The sequence below is a fragment of the Aspergillus heteromorphus genome (assembly GCF_003184545.1).
Source record: "Aspergillus heteromorphus CBS 117.55 chromosome Unknown BO70scaffold_36, whole genome shotgun sequence".
In the NCBI taxonomy this organism is placed as follows: Eukaryota; Fungi; Ascomycota; class Eurotiomycetes; order Eurotiales; family Aspergillaceae; genus Aspergillus; species Aspergillus heteromorphus.
The window spans coordinates 60,093-78,908 of NW_020290441.1; the positions used below are offsets into that span (position 1 = coordinate 60,093).

The 18,816-nt window shown below is 55.5% G+C and overlaps 9 protein-coding genes across 9 annotated transcripts; 2 read left to right on the forward strand and 7 right to left on the reverse strand.

The window, feature by feature from the left end:
* Window positions 1-72: 72 nt before the first annotated feature.
* On the reverse strand, window positions 73-2,417 carry BO70DRAFT_323215 (putative homogentisate 1,2-dioxygenase). Its single transcript, XM_025540578.1, has 7 exons — window positions 1,921-2,417; window positions 1,837-1,859; window positions 1,598-1,772; window positions 939-1,541; window positions 720-882; window positions 533-655; window positions 73-460 (listed from the first exon to the last, which is right to left on the reverse strand). Exons 1-7 carry the CDS (start codon window positions 2,053-2,055, stop codon window positions 201-203), a joined length of 1,482 nt encoding a protein of 493 aa, XP_025395217.1. The 5' UTR covers window positions 2,056-2,417; the 3' UTR covers window positions 73-200.
* Window positions 2,418-2,612: 195 nt separating this feature from the next.
* BO70DRAFT_344896 (catalytic protein) lies at window positions 2,613-4,453 on the reverse strand (the record flags this gene model as incomplete). Its single annotated transcript, XM_025541477.1, has 6 exons — window positions 4,239-4,453; window positions 4,005-4,174; window positions 3,886-3,933; window positions 3,650-3,831; window positions 3,251-3,592; window positions 2,613-3,193 (listed from the first exon to the last, which is right to left on the reverse strand). The coding sequence occupies exons 1-6, from the start codon at window positions 4,421-4,423 to the stop codon at window positions 2,615-2,617; spliced, it is 1,506 nt and encodes a 501-aa protein (XP_025395218.1). The 5' UTR covers window positions 4,424-4,453.
* Window positions 4,454-4,673: 220 nt separating this feature from the next.
* Window positions 4,674-6,443, reverse strand: BO70DRAFT_300609 (MFS transporter; the record flags this gene model as incomplete). The annotated part of the gene is made up of 5 exons (XM_025539675.1): window positions 4,674-5,932; window positions 5,997-6,056; window positions 6,130-6,187; window positions 6,244-6,264; window positions 6,321-6,443. The coding sequence occupies 5 exons, from the start codon at window positions 6,441-6,443 to the stop codon at window positions 4,674-4,676; spliced, it is 1,521 nt and encodes a 506-aa protein (XP_025395219.1).
* Window positions 6,444-6,735: 292 nt separating this feature from the next.
* BO70DRAFT_366081 (NEDD8-activating enzyme E1 regulatory subunit) lies at window positions 6,736-9,010 on the reverse strand. Its single transcript, XM_025544238.1, has 2 exons — window positions 8,474-9,010; window positions 6,736-8,402 (listed from the first exon to the last, which is right to left on the reverse strand). Exons 1-2 carry the CDS (start codon window positions 8,846-8,848, stop codon window positions 7,104-7,106), a joined length of 1,674 nt encoding a protein of 557 aa, XP_025395220.1. The 5' UTR covers window positions 8,849-9,010; the 3' UTR covers window positions 6,736-7,103.
* Window positions 9,011-9,198: 188 nt separating this feature from the next.
* On the forward strand, window positions 9,199-10,488 carry BO70DRAFT_344907 (ribose-5-phosphate isomerase RKI1; the record flags this gene model as incomplete). The annotated part of the gene is made up of 2 exons (XM_025541478.1): window positions 9,199-9,964; window positions 10,046-10,488. Exons 1-2 carry the CDS (start codon window positions 9,586-9,588, stop codon window positions 10,486-10,488), a joined length of 822 nt encoding a protein of 273 aa, XP_025395221.1. The 5' UTR covers window positions 9,199-9,585.
* A 73-nt stretch (window positions 10,489-10,561) lies between these two features.
* On the reverse strand, window positions 10,562-11,902 carry BO70DRAFT_366085 (WD40 repeat domain-containing protein). Its single transcript, XM_025544239.1, has 3 exons — window positions 11,866-11,902; window positions 11,558-11,813; window positions 10,562-11,488 (listed from the first exon to the last, which is right to left on the reverse strand). Exons 1-3 carry the CDS (start codon window positions 11,873-11,875, stop codon window positions 10,690-10,692), a joined length of 1,065 nt encoding a protein of 354 aa, XP_025395222.1. The 5' UTR covers window positions 11,876-11,902; the 3' UTR covers window positions 10,562-10,689.
* A 141-nt stretch (window positions 11,903-12,043) lies between these two features.
* BO70DRAFT_366086 (GTPase GPN2) lies at window positions 12,044-13,365 on the forward strand. Its single transcript, XM_025544240.1, has 3 exons — window positions 12,044-12,370; window positions 12,442-12,542; window positions 12,602-13,365. Exons 1-3 carry the CDS (start codon window positions 12,082-12,084, stop codon window positions 13,277-13,279), a joined length of 1,068 nt encoding a protein of 355 aa, XP_025395223.1. The 5' UTR covers window positions 12,044-12,081; the 3' UTR covers window positions 13,280-13,365.
* A 71-nt stretch (window positions 13,366-13,436) lies between these two features.
* BO70DRAFT_276302 (Rpp14/Pop5 family protein) lies at window positions 13,437-14,150 on the reverse strand (the record flags this gene model as incomplete). Its single annotated transcript, XM_025538989.1, has 2 exons — window positions 13,437-13,792; window positions 13,895-14,150. Coding segments are annotated over 2 exons (612 nt in total), but the record flags the coding sequence as incomplete, so codon positions are not given.
* A 362-nt stretch (window positions 14,151-14,512) lies between these two features.
* BO70DRAFT_366088 (putative ATP citrate lyase, subunit 1) lies at window positions 14,513-17,188 on the reverse strand. Its single transcript, XM_025544241.1, has 4 exons — window positions 16,741-17,188; window positions 16,381-16,687; window positions 15,232-16,327; window positions 14,513-15,167 (listed from the first exon to the last, which is right to left on the reverse strand). Exons 1-4 carry the CDS (start codon window positions 16,878-16,880, stop codon window positions 14,740-14,742), a joined length of 1,971 nt encoding a protein of 656 aa, XP_025395225.1. The 5' UTR covers window positions 16,881-17,188; the 3' UTR covers window positions 14,513-14,739.
* Between the last annotated feature and the right edge of the window lie 1,628 nt (window positions 17,189-18,816).

Consider the following 18,816-nt stretch of genomic DNA (forward strand, 5'->3'; position numbering starts at 1 on the left):
GTCAGTTGCACGTGCGTCATATCCACGTCACCGGGCATCTTAACGGCAGAAATATAAGGCGGTTGAAAACCCGAGACGATTCCAGATATAAGTAGGTACTAGTACATAGGTATTAAACATGCATGGAAGGCTAATCGACACGGTAAATACAACATCAAAAACAACACGGCGCGGCAACAGACAGTGCCATCCAATACGAATCAAATCTTCAATCCCTGGGCCTTCTTCGCCAATAACTCCTCCACCTCCTGCGCATGGCTGGAGAAGTTGTCAACGAGGCTATCCCACATCTTCGGCTCGTGCTCGTGTCTCTTATCGCTTGTCCAGGCCCAATCTGTGATGGTAAACGGGCGGCTCGACTCGAACATGAATGCCATGGAGGCCTCGGAGATGCGCATCGCTGGGGGGTCGGTCTCGGTGGCGGCTTTGAATTCCTCGTAGGCGACGCCGTGGGGGACCACTGCGGTGGGGATGTTAGTGAGTAGTTGTCCGGATGGCTATTAGGATGTGACAGGCCGTGGGGGCTGCTTACTTCCGCACTCGAAAGAGACACTTCCGGGCTGGAATGCATCCGATCGACCGCCATAATCGCCGTATATCAGGCCCATTAGTTCTGAGGCGGCGTTGCGGTGGTAGTATGGGGGGCGGTAAGTGTCTGTTTTCAACGCTGTTAGTAAAGAATACAGTGCAAAATGAGTAGCCAGATGGACGGTACGTACGTGATGCGACGTCCCATCGAGGAGAGAAGATGAGCAGGTCGGCCAAAGGCGCGGTGATGTCACGCGACTTGGCCGTGAGCACACAGAAGATGGAGGGGTCGATGTGGTCGACCGAGATGGAGCCGACGTTGACAAATTTGGTCATGTCGTATTTGTACGGCGCCTGTCCGATCGATCAGCTCTCTGCAACGGACCGCGGAGGGGATATGGGATGCATACATAGTTGCCGTGCCAAGCGACGACATCGAACGGGCTGTGGTTCTGGGTACTCTTGAAGAACTTGCCCCCCAGCTTGTAAACCACCTCCCACGGCTCTTTAGTGATCTCGTATTTGGCCGTGGGAAACAGGAAATCCCGGGCATTGGCCAGCCCGTTGGCACCAAGGGGTCCCAGTTCCGGGAGTTCGAACTGGCTGCCCCAGATTTCGAGAATATAACCACGAGACGGACCATCGGGCACATCGACGCGGAAGCGGATACCGCGCTGAATAACGACAATCTCTCCGGGCTGGACAAACAACGGACCAAATTCCGTCTGAATGTCGAGAGCACCCTGCTGGGGAATGATGAGCATCTCCCCGTCGGAATTCACAAAGGCCCTCTGAGTCATGTTGGCGTTGGCAACGTAGACGTGTGTGGCCAGACCCTCACGGAGCGTGGGCTCGCCAGAGCCAGCCACCGTTTTGAGGCCAGAGACGAAGTCTACCTCCCCACTGCTGGGGATATCAAAGGGGTGCCAAGCAAGCTGGGTGGGAGAGACATGAACTCTCGGGTTCATAGCCAGGAAGTTGGACTCGGTGTCTTTGTTATCAGGGAGATCGGTCTACAGTCATGTCAGGATACACCCCACAGCCACATAGATGTCGCTCCATAACCTACGAATCCCTGGTGGGCAACAGCCGGACGAGCGCGATACAGCCATGCCTTCTTGTTGCAATGCCTGGGGGCAATAAAGGCCGTTGCCGTCATCTGCTCGGCATACAGACCGAACCGCACGTTGCGAGGACTGTTCTGGCCCTGGGGGATGGTGCCAGGCACCGCCTCGGACGCGAAGCTGTTGGGTGAACTATATCAGCCGGTTGAATCGCGGGATGCCGGCGGGGTGTGCTGTGACATACGAGTTGCCGAATCCGGCTTGGTACTGGCCACAATCTGTTAACAAGAGACGGCAGATAGCCGGGGGAAGGACGCATGATCCGCACCTCATAGGGGTCGTTCCGTCTGGTGTTGAAGGAGGGGATCGAGCCATCCTTCTGTGTCTCCGCCCAGTGAAATATCTTCTGGTATTCCCTGGGGTCTGCGAGCTCGTTCGTCGCGGGCATGGCGATCGGGGACATCAAGAGAGCAATCTATACGGGGGGAGATTGAGGAAGTCGGGAGGGAACGAGACGTGGCAAGGAGCGACGAGCTCCCGTCTAATATATGGGAGGGAGAATGGGTCGTCATGCTGCGAGAACGCGCGGTCCGGTTGGATATAGTTCGGCAGATGTGCTGGGGGAGATGTTGCCGAAGGGAACAGGCAACAAGCGGAAGGAGGAGTGGAAATATCGCGGCCCCACATGACTCACGGCTGAGTCACCCGCGGGGAAGTCGCCCCGGTCTTTGCTGCCTGCTTGCTGCCTGCTTGCTGCCTCGGTCCTCCGGCTGCGTGTCTATCGCGGAAGTGCCGAAGTACAGTACATAGGATATATGATCGAAATATTGACGCCGGTGAGAACGACAGGAAGCGGAAGCGGAACATGACGTTGATGTAGACTGACATTATGTATCCGGGCAAAATGCTACTATAGGGACTAGCGGCCTCGCGCTAGTGCACTGGGGCACGCCACTGGCGATCTGTACGACGCCCAAAAAGGACACACTCTCTCTCGAAGGTGATACAGATGTGGATTTCCTCTAATTCAACAAACTGATCTTCCCGGTCGTCAGGGCAAATATAATAGGCATGTAGACTCCCGGCCCAGCCTCCCTCAGCGCTTGTACATGCCCGACCCGCCGACGCGATGCCACCTGAGACTCGGATATCTCCCTACATTCCCCCAGAGGCCCGTAGGCGAATCGTTGCTCCTCAGACCATGGGCTGCAGCCGTTGGCAAATTGTATCCAGCGCTTCCGCATCTCTTGCCCAACGGTCTTCGCGGCCGGATTGAAGGAGAGATCAATGCCATCGAACAGGAAGAGCAGGTCGACGGCATGGTGAGCTCGACTGGACGGCTGCCATGGGTTGGCCTGGTCCACCACGTATTTGTAGACTCGCTTGCCTACTGCTCGTAGCTTGTCAGAGACCACCTCAACCGGGGCCGTATATCGAGCGTCGTGCACCAGGTCTAAGGCACCCAGCTTGCTGGCAGTCGGACGATCCGCAACAACCTGGTACATCTTGCGCAGCCTCGGACCCCATTGTTCATTCTGTTCGAAGGCAGCAGCTATAGCTTGCCCATCCAGCGTTTCGATCCCATTCCTCCATATCACCGACTGTATAGATTGGACGGTCAGTGAACCATTCGTTTGCCTGCAAGACCAACAACCCACCTCGTATTCAGTATCACCGATCATAACCTCTTCGACCAGCTCTGGCTTGGTTTCCCAATCCCGAAATTCCTCCTCCTCCTGTATCCACATGGTGTTCACTTTGCACTCCTCCAAAGCTCGTATGAGAGCTGGCACCGACGCTTGCCGCAATGACGGCTGGCCTAGTTCCTGTACCTTGGTTTCGAGCGCCTGGATGAGTCCCTGGCCTCTTTCGAGGGGCAGAGGGTGTGAGAGATACAGAGTTCCAGATGCCAGGACGGCCCTCTTGACCGGTGTCCCGGTAACCAAATGCGCATGGGCATACACCGCACCAGCGCTCTCTCCTGCAAGTGTGATATTGTCCTATGAGAGACATGGGTTAGCACACAGTACACCCCTCTGGGACTTGGCTGTACGAACCGGGTCGCCTCCAAAGGCTGAAATATTATTCCGCACCCACTCAATTCCCAGCTTCTGGTCCTTGATTGCAAGGTTCTTCTCCTTGCCGTCGCCGAAGCTGAAGATGTTGAGTCGATAGTTGATGGAAACGAAGATGATAGGTTGATCAGCCTGGATTGAATCGGCCACAACTTTGATCGGATCTGTCATCCTGGATATCAGTTCCCGTACGCAGCGCCGTCCTGTCACTTTCTTACCGCAGACTTTGGACGCAGCTGAACAAAAGGTTACCACCTGCGAGCCCCCTGGATGATATGAAAATGGTAAGTGTCCAGTGTCCAAAAGCGTAAGATCCCCATTTAGGCACTGCGCGTACCGTGAATCCACAGAAGGACAGGCAGGGGGCCTTTTGCGGACCCCGATGGAGGGCAGGTGATATCCAAGTTCAAGCACTCGAACTCGTCCTCGGGCTCCTTCTCTATCGACACGTCCTCCGGGATGCGCAGCAAATGGCGAACATCCACATGGACCTGTGGGCATCGCGGCCTGTCCGATGATATGATGAGATGCCAGTGGGGGTGAGACGGAATTAGGAGGTCAAGATATATACCCATAGCTTGTGGCATCAACCACGGCATCGCCCCAGCCATCCACCGGCTGCGCCCGCTCGAACCGCGCCGGCACTGAGGCGTACTTGATGCCCCGGAATTCATGGACATTGATCTCTTCTGTCTCCCTCTCGATGCCCTTGAAGGTAGCATGAAGACGCTGGTGGGGTATATGTGGGGATGCCATGTCTATGTGTGTGATAGGCGGAGGGGGAAAGTACATAGTATGTGGAAGGGGAGAAAGAGTCGGGTGGTCGGTCCGGCTTCTTTCTCCCCGACCTGCCTGCTCCACGAGGGCGCTTCCCGCGGGGCTGCGGGGAGACCGACCATCGACTCGTTTTTTGGGCGGTTCTCCCCCCCCCCCGAGACACAAACACAAAACATAGTATGTTCCGATTGGAGATCTCTATTCTATTAAGCATTGTGCATATATACATTTACGCTTGCCCCCCCAAGCTGGTATCTGCGCTCTCCTCCTTCTCCGTCGCAAAGACAGATCCACCCAGGAACAGCAGGATAGGAACCCCCGAGACTCCCGTCAGCAAGCCCAACGCCCACGTCATGGTGCCCCAGCCGACGTCGTCCCGGATGAACCCCGCAAAGAACGGCCCGACGATCATTCCAGCAGCGTATGCCGTGTTGAGTATCCCGTATGCGAGCGCCATGGCGCCGCCTTTGCCAAACACGTTGGGCGTCCGTTCCTCCTTCTCGTGCACGATGTACGATGCTTCGACCAGGAGAGGGGGCATCAGGGAGGCGATGCAAACCCCAATGAGAGCCAGGAGGGCGCACAACAGTACCTTCTGGCCCATCGAGTTGTGCGTGACGAACCGAAGTAACACAATAAGAGGAAGACTCGCAAAGAGCGCTCCCGCCGCCATATAGCGTCGAGCATTCACATACTTGTCATTTATGATGCCGAATAGCGGATCGGTGATATGAGGAATGGACAGCGGGATGAAGATAACCCCCTGGCCGGTCTGGCCCCAGCCAAATGTTCCCTCGACGAAAAGCGGGAGCACGCTGTCGAAGGAGGTCAGCATGACGGACACGATGAAGTAGGCCCAGATAGTGACCACCATTCGGTCAGAAGCCAACAGAGTAAGCACAGCGCTCTTGGGCTTTTGCGAAGCTGGATCTTTCGATGATATAGGGGGCGGGGAGCCGGCTGTGGCTATGCCTTTGGGGTCGTCATGCGGCGCATCAAGCCCCGATGGAAATACAACATTCTCCGGATCTGAGCCCTCCTCCTTCGTCTCTGGCGGAGGACTGAGTGGGCTCTCTGGCGTCTCGTGCTTGATCCACTTGGCGGCGTGTTTCTTTTCAATCATGACGAATCGGAGGACAATGTCCACCCCAATGAGTGCAAACGCCAGGGCAAAAACGGCATAGTATCCTCCACGGGCGTAGATGACTCCTCCGAGCAGAGGCCCGCCCATGATGCCAAGAGTCATGCCCATTCCCATATATCCCATTGCTTGGCCAAGGCCCTCCTTGCCAACGGTGTCCACAAGCATTGCTGCTCCAACGGTCCAAACAACCGCTGTGGATGCTCCTTGGAAGAGGCGCCCCACGATCCATAAACCAAGATGGGTTCCCACGCAAAGAAGTGCGGTGGAGGCACCCAGGGCCACCAGGCCCGCTATAAAAGGCCACCACCGAGATTCAAGCCGGTCAGCTATGTATCCTGCCGCGGCTGTGTGCAACAGAAGGTCAGCCAGAAGACTGTATCGGGGCCACATCTCGAAGTCACTACTTACGCGACGTTGCTAGAAGAGCTACCCCGTAAAGCGCCAGCAAGATAGACGTCCATGTTTGCTCTAATCCCGTTGCAAAACGAATTAGCAAGGTTCATGGGCGGATTGGGAAGACGACCCAAAGGAGCGCACTAACCCTGACCTACTGGCAACCCAACCCGCTCATGTAAAGCAGTTGGAGCGACGGGGACAATCTATAGCCAAAGTCAGACGCAACGTCGAACAGTGGAACAAACGACGGGCCGCATACTAATCCATATAGCAGAACATCCTGTGTGACACTGTCCGTTAGTATGTGGTATGGTGGGGTTTCTGGGCTGATCGTACCGTGAAGACGGCGAAAACCACCACAAAGATAATGAAAGCATCAGATGACCTCCGTTGAAGTAGTATCGGTGGTCCTGTTGTCCCTTTCCGATTTGGGAACAGGCGACCCAAATCCGGGGCCATTCTATGTAAAGGACGGAGGTTAAGCAGCAGGGAGCAATAATATCGGCCACATCAGGGACACCCGATTCGGCGGCGCTCGAATGACGAAATGCAAGTAGCCCACGTCTTGGGCCGGGATATTAATCAGGACAAGTTGAGGATGACTTGGATCAGGGTCCGGAAAACAAGGGTCTTATTATAGTTGATCAATGGGCGAATACTACGCAAGGGAAACCCGGCCGCAGGGAAGGGCCCGGGTCCCGCGGAACCCGAGCCAAGCGCCATAGCACCACTCTGTAGTCTCGGTACAGTCCCTGGCCTGCCCATTATTATTATTCTCGCAAAATCTGCGAAACTCCAATAGGGTAATTGGCTCACCCTGGAGTTAACTTACCGTCCGCCATTTTTCCGTATTATGCAGAAGGTTGTTGCTCTCGATGTAACAGCTAGTATTGAATGTTCGGGAAATCTCGCACGGGGCAGGCCAGGGACGATCGTCCAGTTCAATCTTCTGGTGCGAAATGCAAACATGCCGAGAAGATGGAGAGGAGAGCATACGGCTGACAGTACTAAGTACCGGAGAATTGATTCTTGAAACTCGTGATTCATGTCATGAGAAGACTCCTCGTAGGGGCTAATGCAGGTTCTGGTTTTGGATCGCCACCACTACCACCACCTTCCTCACAGCTTGTACATTTCGCTGCCACTGCGTACACCGTCAAAGATGCAGGTATTATCCAGAGGCCCGTACTGTCTCGTAATGACCTTGAGTGCCTCCTGTGCGACGAGTCCGCCCGTCAGCGCGGAGATATTGTGCAGCTCTCCGCCCTGAGTCCGTCGGAGTTCTCGGGCGGCTTTTCGGATGCGCTCCCGGGCGTCGTCGTCCACAGCCGATGGGTCGTCCGAGGTGAGCGCTCCAACCATGCGTTCGATTCCACTCTCCCACACCGTCTCATCATCCAATGCTGCTTCTGGCCTCTTCCCGTCTTGGATGTCGGTCACGATATCGTCCAAAATCTCGAACGCAAGGAAGATGGGGATGGATGACTCGTCATTACTCAGGTGATTCCGTAGGGTCTTCAGGCTATGCGCGTCTCCAGCGACCTGAGGGATATCACGACCACGAATGACCTTGATGTGAGCCGCGTTTTTGCAGAAAACCTCGATGTCCTTGTCCGCGACTTCGACTACACGGGTCCCGAGCTGCACCTCAATACGTCGTACAATTTCAGTCACCTCTTCGATGTCTTTTCTCGCCTTCGATTTGTAGATATTCTGGAGCGAAACATAATCGGCCGACTGGGCCTTCATGTCGGGAAGCGAGCCCGGCAGGGGCAGCACGTTGTGTCTCTGGTAAAACTCGCGAACGGCCGCTGCAATGACCCAGAAATCGGCGGACCCTGAGTTAAGGCGTGTGCACTCCTCCATCTCGAAAATTTCGCGGATCGAACTGCGCAAGCTGAACGGATTCAGCGACTTCAGAACTGCCGCAACGGCTTCGTCATAGTTCTCCTCGCCGCCTTCGGGGTTGCTCGTTCGTGCACTGGACCGGACCATCTCTCGGAATTCGGATTTCTCCTTGTAGTTCGATGGGACGTTGCCATCGTGGGCTTCTTTCCATTGCTCCAGGTAGTGGAGTAGAAGTAGTATATACGGAACGTGACCGTGTTGATGGTCATCCAAACTTTCCAAGTTGCTGATGCTAGCCCCGACTGCTGCCAACTCTGGCCAAGGGTTCAGGAGACGAAGGTCCTGCGTGCTTTCGGGGTCCGGGTGTGTCTCTACAATGGGAAACACGTCTGCAAGCTGCAGGGAGAAGATCGAATAGAAGCCAACCGAGCGCGCATACAGCACTGGGATACCCAGTGATTTGGCAGACTTGCGGAGGGCCACCAAGGAAGAGCGTTTCACGGGGCCAGATACCAGTATCAGCTTATGCTGTGGCAGGAACTCCGGATCTCGCAGGAGCTCTGCGATCGGCTGAGATTGAAAACTTGATTAGCACGCGGAGATCATGATTGAGACCAAGGATGCCTACGCGACAAATATACCTTGGTCTGGAAAGTCCCTTCTACGTCCGGGTTTAGTTCTCTCAGCAATCGGCAGGTTTCCTCGGCTCTGGACTTGCCCAAGCTGGCCTCCTCGAGGAAGAAGTTCACGCCGAGATCGGGCTCCGTGACAACGGCCGGGTCCACGATGGTAAAGCCCCCGATGCCGGGAAGTACGAGGTTCTTGAGCGTCTCGACCCCGACTACACCGGACACTCCAGTGTTCTGTTTACCCCAGGATCCATCGGAGTTGACCAGAAGCACGCGCGAGTCCTCCAGGGACTGCTGGCCACTGGCCGCCCACAAGCGCAGCTGGCGGTCATACCTCCGCTCTTTGGAAGATGGGCCAACGAGGGCCCTGGGGAAAGCCTCTGTCATGAGGGGCTCGTGCGGAGAAGGAACGGGAAAGAGGTTTAGAGAATATAGAAGATAGAGGCGAGGCCGTCGAGGGGGAAGCTTGTCTCACCGCGGAGCCCTTGATTGCGAGTGTGGAGTCCGACACTACCGTGACTGTGTACCGTATTCGCCGACACGGGAATGACTACTTTGGATGGATGGATGGAGAGGACGGATTGAGTCCAGCCACGCGGTGGCCCGAGGCTCCCCATGTCGGCGGCCGTCAGGTGACACCCATCCATGCACCTGGGCTGCCTGGCTGCCTGGCTGCCTGAGGCGATGGCGGCGATGACGACACAACCCCGCCGGAACAAAAAGTTGCGCGACGCCAAACAAATCCAGGTGATGACTGAGGGAGAACGCTACATCAAACAGGCAGCTCGGTCAAGGAGAGACTTCGAGTGTCAGATTCCATGCCATGACATCCGCCATCCCGCGTGGCGGTCTTTCCCTGCTGTAAGTGGTCCATCTGGGAATCTCGAGCTCTTCCCCACCGCGGCATCCACCGTCACCATCTCTCCCCCCGAATTCGCAGGGCAGCGCTCGAGAGTTTCTGCTCCGGCAGGGTCCGCCTGAGTGTTAATCGCCCCTCTCCCTACAGAACCCGGCCGTACGCCTTTTCCTCCACTTCTCGTCTTCGCCTACACGCCCCTCGTTTGTCACCCTCTTTTTCACCCCTTCCTTTCGCCCGTTCCGGTCCATCGCAACGTCACTTCGCCATGGCTAGCATCATCGAAGCCGCAAAGCGTGCCGCCGGTAAGGCTGCCGTCGAGAACCACTACCCCAAGGATGCCAAGTACGTCGGCATTGGCAGCGGCTCGACCATCGTCTACGTGGTAGAGGCGATCAAGGAGTCCGGGGTAGACACCTCCGGCACCAAATACATCCCCACGGGTTTCCAGTCCAAACAGCTCATCGTCTCCGCGGGCCTGACAGCCGTGGAATTCGATGCCATTCCCGAGGGCACCGTGCTGGATGTCGCCTTCGACGGAGCCGACGAGGTGGATGACGAGCTCAACCTGATCAAGGGCGGTGGGGCCTGTCTGTTCCAGGAGAAGATTGTGGCTCTCCAGGCCAAGGAGTTCATCTGCGTGGCTGGTGTGTAGATCTGGCCCCGACCTCCTCCGTCCAGGATATTCCTGGCTTCCATGACAGTTCGACTGACATGTCCTCAAACAGACTCCCGCAAACTCCAGTCCCGCCTTCTCTCCAACTGGAAATACATCCCCATCGAAGTTGCGCCTATTGCGGCCGCTCGGGTCCTGACTGCGCTCCGGGAAATTGGCAGCGTGGATCCCGCCGTCCGCCTGAACGCAGACGTCAAGCAAGGGCCGTTGAAGACCGACCAGTCTTTTTTCATTGTCGACGCCCCATTCCCGACTCTCCTTACGCAGGCAGACGTGGCCGCCGGAAAGGACGGCAGTGGGAAGGAGGGCGTCTGGGAGGTGCACGCGCTCTCCGAGGCGATCAAACAGATCCCCGGTGTCTTGGACGTTGGTATCTTCTCCGGGCTGACTGGTCCTCAGGCCCAGGCCGCTGGCGGAGTTGGAGGTCAGAAGCCGATTGCGGCCTACTTCGGTATGCCCGACGGCTCCGTGTCTGTTAGAAAGGCAGCTGCTTGATCGAGTTGCCCATTGAGCTATATACGGCAAGTCCAGAGAATAGGGGCAAAAGCACAATGATACCATGTCGACGTTAGCACGAATTTAATTGTTTTACGCTTTCTATGGCATGTCGTAGACATAAGATCATTAACCAAGATTAGGAACACCAGATCTCCGCGCGCCAGACCTTGGGACGGATATTTTTATAATACAACATCTTTATTTGGCGCCCTTTCCTTTCGCTTCCGTCTCCCCAAGTTCACGCACAAAGATCTTGACCGCCCCCTCAACAACGTCGTCCTTTCCATCCTCGAAACCCGGACTGATGGCAATCGCCAGGTACTTTCCATTGCCGCTGAAGTCCACCGCAGCGACGCTAGACGGGTACTTCTGGTACTGTCTGATTCTGCGCTTCGCGATACCATCCCAGAGAGCAACCACGCCGTCACCACCGCCAGACGCAAACGTACCATGAACAGGATGGAACGCGAGCGCATTGACCGGGTACACCACATCGATATCATCTGCTGTTTGCCTGTGACACTTGAAGGCGTACTTCCGTGCCTGAGACTCAGCAGAGGGGTCGAACCACTCGACCGCGACACGTCCCTCGATACTCGACGAAGCGTATCCTGCATCGTCGGGCATGCACGCCACAGAGCGGGTCATAAACTTCAGACTGCTTTCCCTTCGTTGCCAAGGTTCAACCTCAATCTTGTTTGACCCTTCACCCTCCGACTGAGCGGAGAGGAGAGCCAGTGCCTTGAGGTCGTAGATGTGTAGGGCGCGGGAGGCCATTGCGACAACGAGCTTGGTAGCAGTAAGAGACACGGAGAAGGGCTTGGATGAAAGGGGAATGACAGCGGGGGCGGTAGCGGGGTCGTTCGTGTGGTGCACATGCAATGTGGAATCCCAGGATGCGGATATGACTAGGTTGTGCTCCTTGCTGTAGACGACGCTTCGGACACCGGCTTCGTGGGTGCTGAGCACGGTTTGTGTAGATGACGCTATATCAATTCTGAAGATGGTCAGCCAACAACCGAACTTGGGGGGTGGGATCGAGGCCATTTATGGGGTGTGCGCTCACTTCCTGACGTCCCAATCCAAACCAGCCGTGTAGATCTCATCCTCTGTTGCTCCGAAACACACGTCCAACACCGGAGCACGGTGCTCGAACTTCTGAAGCAGCTTGCCCTCTCCTACAGCGCCATTTTCATCGCGCAGGTCGTACAGATACACATTCTTGTCCCAGGAAGAGGCAACGATTCGCGTGGATTCGGGGTTGGGGGAGAACCTCAAAGCGGAGATAGCATCCGTCGGCGGAGACGCGACAGTAAATTGACCTGGTAGCGCGTCAGTATAGTTCAAGCGAGGGTTGCTGACGTTGCGACTCACTAGACGCCATGATTCCTTGGTGAAAATCGACAGCGAGCTCTCGAGAGGAACTGGTGTTGATCGGCCCGGCGTCATCCAAGCCTCAACTGCTGGTCGTTTTCTGCCGGCCCCCACCGCCCCGTAATATTCTCCCCGCCGTCATCATCATCGATTGCCCCGAGCTCGACACGGCGCATTCTCTCGGTCGTGCACATTCTTCGAGGAAGAACGCCCACCATGCCGTTCGCACAACTCGTCATAGGCCCCCCGGGGGCGGGGAAGTCAACCTTCTGCAATGGCATGCATCAGTTTCTCGGAGCCATCGGCCGCAAATGCTCCATCGTCAACCTGGACCCCGCAAATGATCAAACGTCGTATCCGTGTGCGCTGGACGTTCGCGACCTTGTGACGCTGGAAGAGATCATGAGTGAGGACTCTCTCGGACCGAACGGCGGTGTTTTGTATGCGCTGGAAGAACTGGAGGAGAACTTTGACTGGCTGGAGGAGGGGTTGAAGGGGCTCGAAGGTATGCGCATAAATTACATCCGGGTGTGCCGTCCGATCTAGAATGCTGATCATCGGCTTTTCCTACAACAGAGGACTACGTTCTATTTGATTGTCCAGGTCAAGTCGAGCTGTTTACACACCACTCCTCCCTACGGAATATCTTTTTCAAAATCCAAAAATTGGGGTATCGAGTACGACCCCCGCCGTCTCCTACTTGTATAGACGCGGCTGCTAACTTGCTGCGGCGCAGTTGATTGTGATCCATCTCATAGATTCCTACAACCTTACATTACCGTCGATGTACATTTCGGCTCTTCTCCTCTCCCTCCGCGCGATGCTTCAAATGGACCTTCCTCACCTGAACGTTCTCACCAAGATCGATAATCTATCCAACTATGCCCCGCTACCTTTCAACCTAGATTACTACACGGAAGTGCAGGATCTCAACTATCTTCTCCCTCATCTCGAAGCTGAGTCTTCGCGCCTGTCGCATGAAAAGTTTGGCCCCCTCAACAGCGCGATCATTGAGCTAGTCGAAGAATTCGGGCTGGTAGGGTTTGAGACACTCGCGGTGGAAGATAAGAAGAGCATGATGAACTTGCTGAAGGTCATTGATCGGGCTAGTGGGTACGTCTTCGGACCTGCGGAGGGCGCCAACGACACCATCTGGCAGGTTGCTGTCCGAGAGGGCTTGGGGACAATGGATGTTCGGGATGTACAAGAACGCTGGCTGGATGCGAAAGAGACCTATGACGAACACGAGCTGCAGGAGCTGGAGAAGGAGGCCAAAGCAAGGGAACAGGCGGCTGAAGACACGGCGAAGAACCTGGATGACAACAACAATGAAGATGACGATGACGATGAATACGACAACATCCGCCAAGGCACAATACCCGATAGCGGGGTGAAGATTATACGAAAATCATGACATGATTCTGACTCAACATCCATCCATACAATGTATAATAGGGTATCTCTAATAGCGTGATTGGAAAGACAAGAACTCCCCCATGCAGGGCACATGCGCCCCGACCAAAATCTCTCTCCCTGTAGCCCACTTTCTTTCATTCATTCATTCATTCATCGTCATCACTGTCATCCATCATCATCACATCCTCAGCAACTCCAGCAACGGGAGTACTATCATCTGCCTCCACCAACCCACCCACCAACCCCTCCAACACCCCGATCTCATCCAGGCCCTTCAGACGCACGATCTCCCTCCTAGCACGACGGATAGCCTCCTCCTCAGCCTTGCGCATCGTCCCCGACACGCGAATAACCCGAAACACACATGGCCTCGTAGTCCCGGACCTTTTCGACCCCTTCTCACTGAACCCAGGCACCTGCGATATGCAAGTGAGAGCGGTCCAGACCAGCTGGAGAGACGCGCGGGGACAGCGAATGATAGCCGTTGACGTAGCGTGCGAAAGATATTTCACTGCATACCCGGAAAACAAGGGTCAGCGGATCCAACCAAGCCCAAGCACCACAAAAAGCAGGGATTCGTTCAGCCAGTAGACCGACAAACAGCAAAACATACCACTAACACCACCCGCGCCAGCACCACCTAATCTCCCCACCCCATAGTCACCAAAAAGCTCTGCGACTTCCTCCCTCACCATCCTGGCCAACAAACTAGGCGTCAAGGCATCCGAGGTAGGTGAGTGGATCTGTAATTGTGATTGAGACTTGGAGTTCGGGGCATTTTTGGAGCGGGACGGTGTCGCGGAGGGCCAGGTCGACGGATCGGGGTAGAGGATATCGAGGAGGAGGTAGCGGTGTTTGATGCGGACCATTGTGACTTGGTTTTTTTGGGTTGTCGGATGGGATGGATTTGGAGGAGGGTCGACGCGGGGTTTTCTGCGCGGTTGGCGGTTGGGATGAGGCAGGCGCCGGTTTCCCGGAGAATTCTGTGTCGGTTTATCGTTCAGTTTGCGTGGAAGGATGCTCCGAAAGATGAACCGCCCTGTAAAGCTCAGTACTGCCGGCGACGGGCCCGAGTTTGCCAATCAGGTGGGCCCCACCCTGTCCTTCCGCCCGCCGCAGGCACTTCCGCGGAATAATTCCAGCCAAGTATCTAGTATCTACTCCTCGTATTGCTCCTGCTACAACACTACTACGGGGTACGGAGAGTCAAATACGAGTCCACAGGAATCTGCGCGTTTCTTGAATCGTTGCGTGATATTCATCAACCTTATCAGCTAGCCATGCCCACATGTGCTACTACAGATTGTAAGTTGAAATAGATGAGATATGAAATGAACCAAACCGATGCAGAACGAAATAATGGCGAAAAGCAAGCCATCGTAACTCCGACGTCAACAAGGACGGATTTTATGACTAATTCATGAGATGTAAAATGTATTAAGGGAGACAGATAGAAAATTAGACGTTAACCTCGACACGGCCCTCCGAGCCACCCTTCTGGAGGGCGGGGAGCAGGTAGGTGATGTCATCCCAGGGGTGTCTGTACAGACCAGTGCGCAGTCTCTTCTGGTCCAGGTAGTGCGCAATCAGACCAATGCTGCGGCCCAGAACGAACAGACCGTTCAGGACTCCCATCTTCATGTAGTCCTCAACCTCCTCGGGGGAGAAGGCACCGCAGTTGCGCATGAGGTCGACGAAGCAGACGGCGACGCAACCGTCGACGTTCAGAATCAGGTTGTCCTTCTTGGAGGTGGTGACGGTCTCAACGGCAATGGCGTAGTCGAGCAGCTTGGTGCTGGGGAAGTGCTTCTTGGCGTACTCCTTAACCAGCTCGACACGGAGATCGGGGTTGTTGCGGGACTTGATACGGTGGCCGATACCGGGGACTAGATATAACGCGTCAGTCACAGGTTCACGATACCGTCACAATCGGGGCCGTGGGAAACATACTCAGCTTGTTCTCCTTGCGCATGGTGTCGACGAAGTCACGGGGACTCATGCCCTTGTCGAAAGCCTTGGCGAACTCCTCGGCAGCACCGTCAAGAGCACCACCGAAGCGAGATCCGATGGTCAGGAGACCAGCGACCAGGGAGCTGATCAGGTCCTTGCCGGCACGGGTGGTGATGATGGTGTTCATGGCACCGGACACGGCGGGACCGTGGTCAGCAGTGAGCATAAGAACCATCTCCAGGAACTTGCTGGCGTAGCGGGGGAGGCGGCGACGGAACCACAGGAGGGCCATGACACCACCGATGCCGATGTCCTCGCGGAAGACATCAGAGATGGGCATACCAGCGTACAGAAGCTCCTGGCCACGGTCGTCACTGATAGTGGAGATGAAAGCAGCGGGCTTACGGACGAGACCCAGCTCCTGGGCCCAGGAGTAGTCGATGGGGATCTTGGGGACAACGGGCTCCGGCTGGGGCTTGACAATGCCCTTGTTAACCTGGTCCTGGTAGACCTCGGCAAGGAGCTGGGGCAGGTCCTCGAAGGTCTCGGGGACGTGGATGCCAGCCTCCCGCATGGCCTTGTTCTTGGCCACGGCGGTCTCCAGGTCGGAGTTGGCAGAGGCACCAGCGTGACCGAACTGAACCTCGGTCTTGAACATGCTAGCGCAGGTACCAATGGCCCAGGCAACAATGGGCTTGGTAATGGTGCCGTTCTTGACGGCCTCGATGACACGGTACTCCTCAACACCACCGACCTCACCGAGCAGAACAAGGATCTTGCACTCGGGCTCGGCCTGGTAACGGAGAAGGTGGTCAATGAAGGTGGTACCGGGGTAACGGTCACCACCGATGGCGACACCCTCGTAGACACCGTCGGTGTTCTGAGAGATGATGTTGTTCAATTCGTTGGACATACCACCGGACTTGGAGACGTAACCGACGGAACCCTTGCGGTAGAGCTTGGAGGCAACAATGTTGTCCATCATACCACCAGTGTTACCGATCTTGAACGCACCGGGCTTGATGCCACCGACGGTAGCGGGACCGATGATGGTGATGCCCTTCTCCTTGGCAGTCACCAGGATCTCACGAGCACGCTGTTGTCTGGTTAGCACAGTACACCATTGGTTACCGCAGCATGGGAACGTACTCTCTCGGGGACACCCTCGGCAATGATGGCGATGGACTTGATCTGGGGGCACTCCATCAGCTCCATGGTGGAGCTGTAGACGGAGCGGGAGGAGGCGAAGTTGACAACGGTGTCAACGTCGGGGTGCTTGGCCATGGCCTTGGAGACATCCTGGTAGACGGGGAGCAGGGTCTCGCTAGTACCCCAGTACATCTTGCTCACGAACTGGCCACCGAAGGTGTAGATGATACCGGCGACGGAGGGAGTGCTGCGCTTGCAGATGAAGTCGAAGTCGAGCATACCCTGGACGGCCCGGGGCTGCATACCACTGTGATCATGGTCAATCCAGGCAATTGACCACCAGGCACCACGGCGACTTACTATACGAAACATCTCGTCTTGTTGTGGAAGAGGGCGTGGTTGAGGGGAGAGAGCACACGGCTGGGGGGGTCGAAACGGGTGATGTTATCGTTGGCGGAAGAGCCATTGGCGGTGTTGACCAAAGGAGCAGAGGTAGGCATGATTGCTGGAGTACTCTAGATGGCGGGGCAAGCAGTCAGTTGACGACGGTTCCCCAGGTGAAGAAGTAACGGATGGGGAGGATGGACAGGATGTGACGATCAAGATGAACAGGAATCATCACATCCGGGGCCACATGGAACCGTGAGTCCACAACCAACAACCACACACTCGCACGCAGACGCAGACACACACAGACATACCTGTCAACAGAGCTTGTTTGAAGGGAAAGGATTAAAGAAGGAGGGGGAAGGGTATTATTAGGTAGAAGTATGGAGGTATGGAGGAAGAGAGGTAGTCACAAGCCGCTCCAGATACTGCGACTCGAACACAAAGGAAGTGGGTGGGAGGATGGGAGGAGGACAAAAGGGAAGGAAGCTGGGAGATGCAACCAGGGAGGATGGAGAAATGGGTTTGGAGAGGAAGATGGAGTGGATTGATGGGAAGAGGCGGGAGATGGGAGAAAAACAAGATGTAAGATAAAAAGGAAATGGAAATAATGGAAATGGAAAGGGTAAAAAAAAATTAAAAAATTAAAAATCAAAAATTAAATCTCCCCCAAAAAAAACCAAAAAAAGTACACTTACCAGCTAGAGGAGGGGAGGGGACGATATCGGGAGCTTGATGGGTAAAGAATTATGGGGCCAAGGGAAGAACACAGGCACTGAGGCTGTACTGTGATACGGCAGCTATACCGCAGGCGTATGAATGGGGAGGTATCGCCCGTACGGTACCGTTCCGTGCCTGAGGTGGCCCCCCCCGAGTTCAGGCGAGGTCTGGTCCGAAACCCCAGTGGGGGAATTACGAGGACTGATGATGGATATTATTCTTATTATCGGCACCCTCACGGCGGACTTTCTTCGCAGAGGAGCCGAATAATGGTTGTCTGATGGCAATGGGTGATTACGGAGTCCGGAGTCCGGAGTATACAAGCCCCAGCCCAGCTCAGACAGAAGAGAAGGAGGGATCGATCGACTGGTCGTCCGTCCATCCTCCACCCTCCTACGGCCAACAAACTCCGTCGGATGGCTGACCGGTAGATAGGCGAAACTTTCGTGGTGATGTCAAGTCAAGCAGGTCAATCCATTCCGCGGGCTGCACAGATGAAGTCAGGATCGGGGCACGCGATCCAGGCTGGCGAGGGGGAGCATTGCCCAACATGGGCCGAGTGAGCTTGGATGTCCACGGTACTCCGTATTACGGACGTTCAACGAGGCGGATAGTATAGGATATACATGGTAGAATGAGAACCGGAGGTGGCCTGGTTCAGCGGTTGGGGCCAGCCGGGTGGATCCCACTCCCGACGTTGCGGCCAGGGACTGGGTCGATGCGTATGCACGAGGTGAGTATCTAGTCCATCCTCACCGAAAGATCCATCCAAACAGCGGTATGCTTCTGGAATGATACTGCCTGTCGGGCGGGTAAGGTAAGGTAGATAGATCCTGTATGAAGTACGGAGTAAATAGTTCTTTGAAGCCTGGTGGATGATCCCCCCCTCCCTGTACAAGTACCCAGTAGATAGATAGTATGGAAGCCTGAATGCCTTAGGCCATGGGTAAAAAAAAAAAAGTATGGGGAAGCTGGCTAAGTAAGTACGTAGTACTGGACTAACTAGCTGGGGATCCGGGCCATTACATCATCGGGCAGGACCAGGTACCTACACATAAGGTACTGACTACTACTTACTTACTCCTGTACTACCGTGTACTGAACTCGTCTGCCTGCATGGAAGTATTATTCCCGTCCGTGTGCGCGGCCAACAAAAGCGACCACGTACCCAACAAATGGCATGGAGCAGCATCTCCAGGGGCTACAGTATTGAGGCTACAGCGTAGGGCGGATACTGTCCAGGCTGTACTCGCGAAGGCCTCCCGAGGATCCCCAACGCCGCCAATCCCGGGTGACAGGCTGGGTCTTGGGCCGACCCGCTTTTTCGTT

What these genes read in the sequence shown, in the direction of transcription:
- BO70DRAFT_323215 (XM_025540578.1), bottom strand. Translation starts at nt 2,055, where the DNA reads ATGTCCCCGATCGCCATGCCCGCGACGAACGAGCTCGCAGACCCCAGG. An exon ending in TCGCTTGGCACGGCAACTAT is followed by an intron (nt 883 to 938) that starts GTATGCATCCCA and finishes TCGATCGGACAG; the next exon opens with GCGCCGTACAAATACGACAT. An exon ending in TCGATGGGACGTCGCATCAC is followed by an intron (nt 656 to 719) that starts GTACGTACCGTC and finishes CGTTGAAAACAG; the next exon opens with ACACTTACCGCCCCCCATAC.
- BO70DRAFT_366081 (XM_025544238.1), bottom strand. Translation starts at nt 8,848, where the DNA reads ATGACAGAGGCTTTCCCCAGGGCCCTCGTTGGCCCATCTTCCAAAGAG. An exon ending in AAGGGACTTTCCAGACCAAG is followed by an intron (nt 8,403 to 8,473) that starts GTATATTTGTCG and finishes TTTCAATCTCAG; the next exon opens with CCGATCGCAGAGCTCCTGCG.
- BO70DRAFT_366085 (XM_025544239.1), bottom strand. An exon ending in TTGGATTGGGACGTCAGGAA is followed by an intron (nt 11,489 to 11,557) that starts GTGAGCGCACAC and finishes GACCATCTTCAG; the next exon opens with AATTGATATAGCGTCATCTA.
- BO70DRAFT_366086 (XM_025544240.1), top strand. Translation starts at nt 12,082, where the DNA reads ATGCCGTTCGCACAACTCGTCATAGGCCCCCCGGGGGCGGGGAAGTCA. An exon ending in GGGGTTGAAGGGGCTCGAAG is followed by an intron (nt 12,371 to 12,441) that starts GTATGCGCATAA and finishes TTCCTACAACAG; the next exon opens with AGGACTACGTTCTATTTGAT. An exon ending in TCCAAAAATTGGGGTATCGA is followed by an intron (nt 12,543 to 12,601) that starts GTACGACCCCCG and finishes GCTGCGGCGCAG; the next exon opens with TTGATTGTGATCCATCTCAT.
- BO70DRAFT_366088 (XM_025544241.1), bottom strand. Translation starts at nt 16,880, where the DNA reads ATGCCTACCTCTGCTCCTTTGGTCAACACCGCCAATGGCTCTTCCGCC. An exon ending in AAGACGAGATGTTTCGTATA is followed by an intron (nt 16,688 to 16,740) that starts GTAAGTCGCCGT and finishes CCATGATCACAG; the next exon opens with TGGTATGCAGCCCCGGGCCG. An exon ending in GCGCAAGGAGAACAAGCTGA is followed by an intron (nt 15,168 to 15,231) that starts GTATGTTTCCCA and finishes CGTTATATCTAG; the next exon opens with TCCCCGGTATCGGCCACCGT.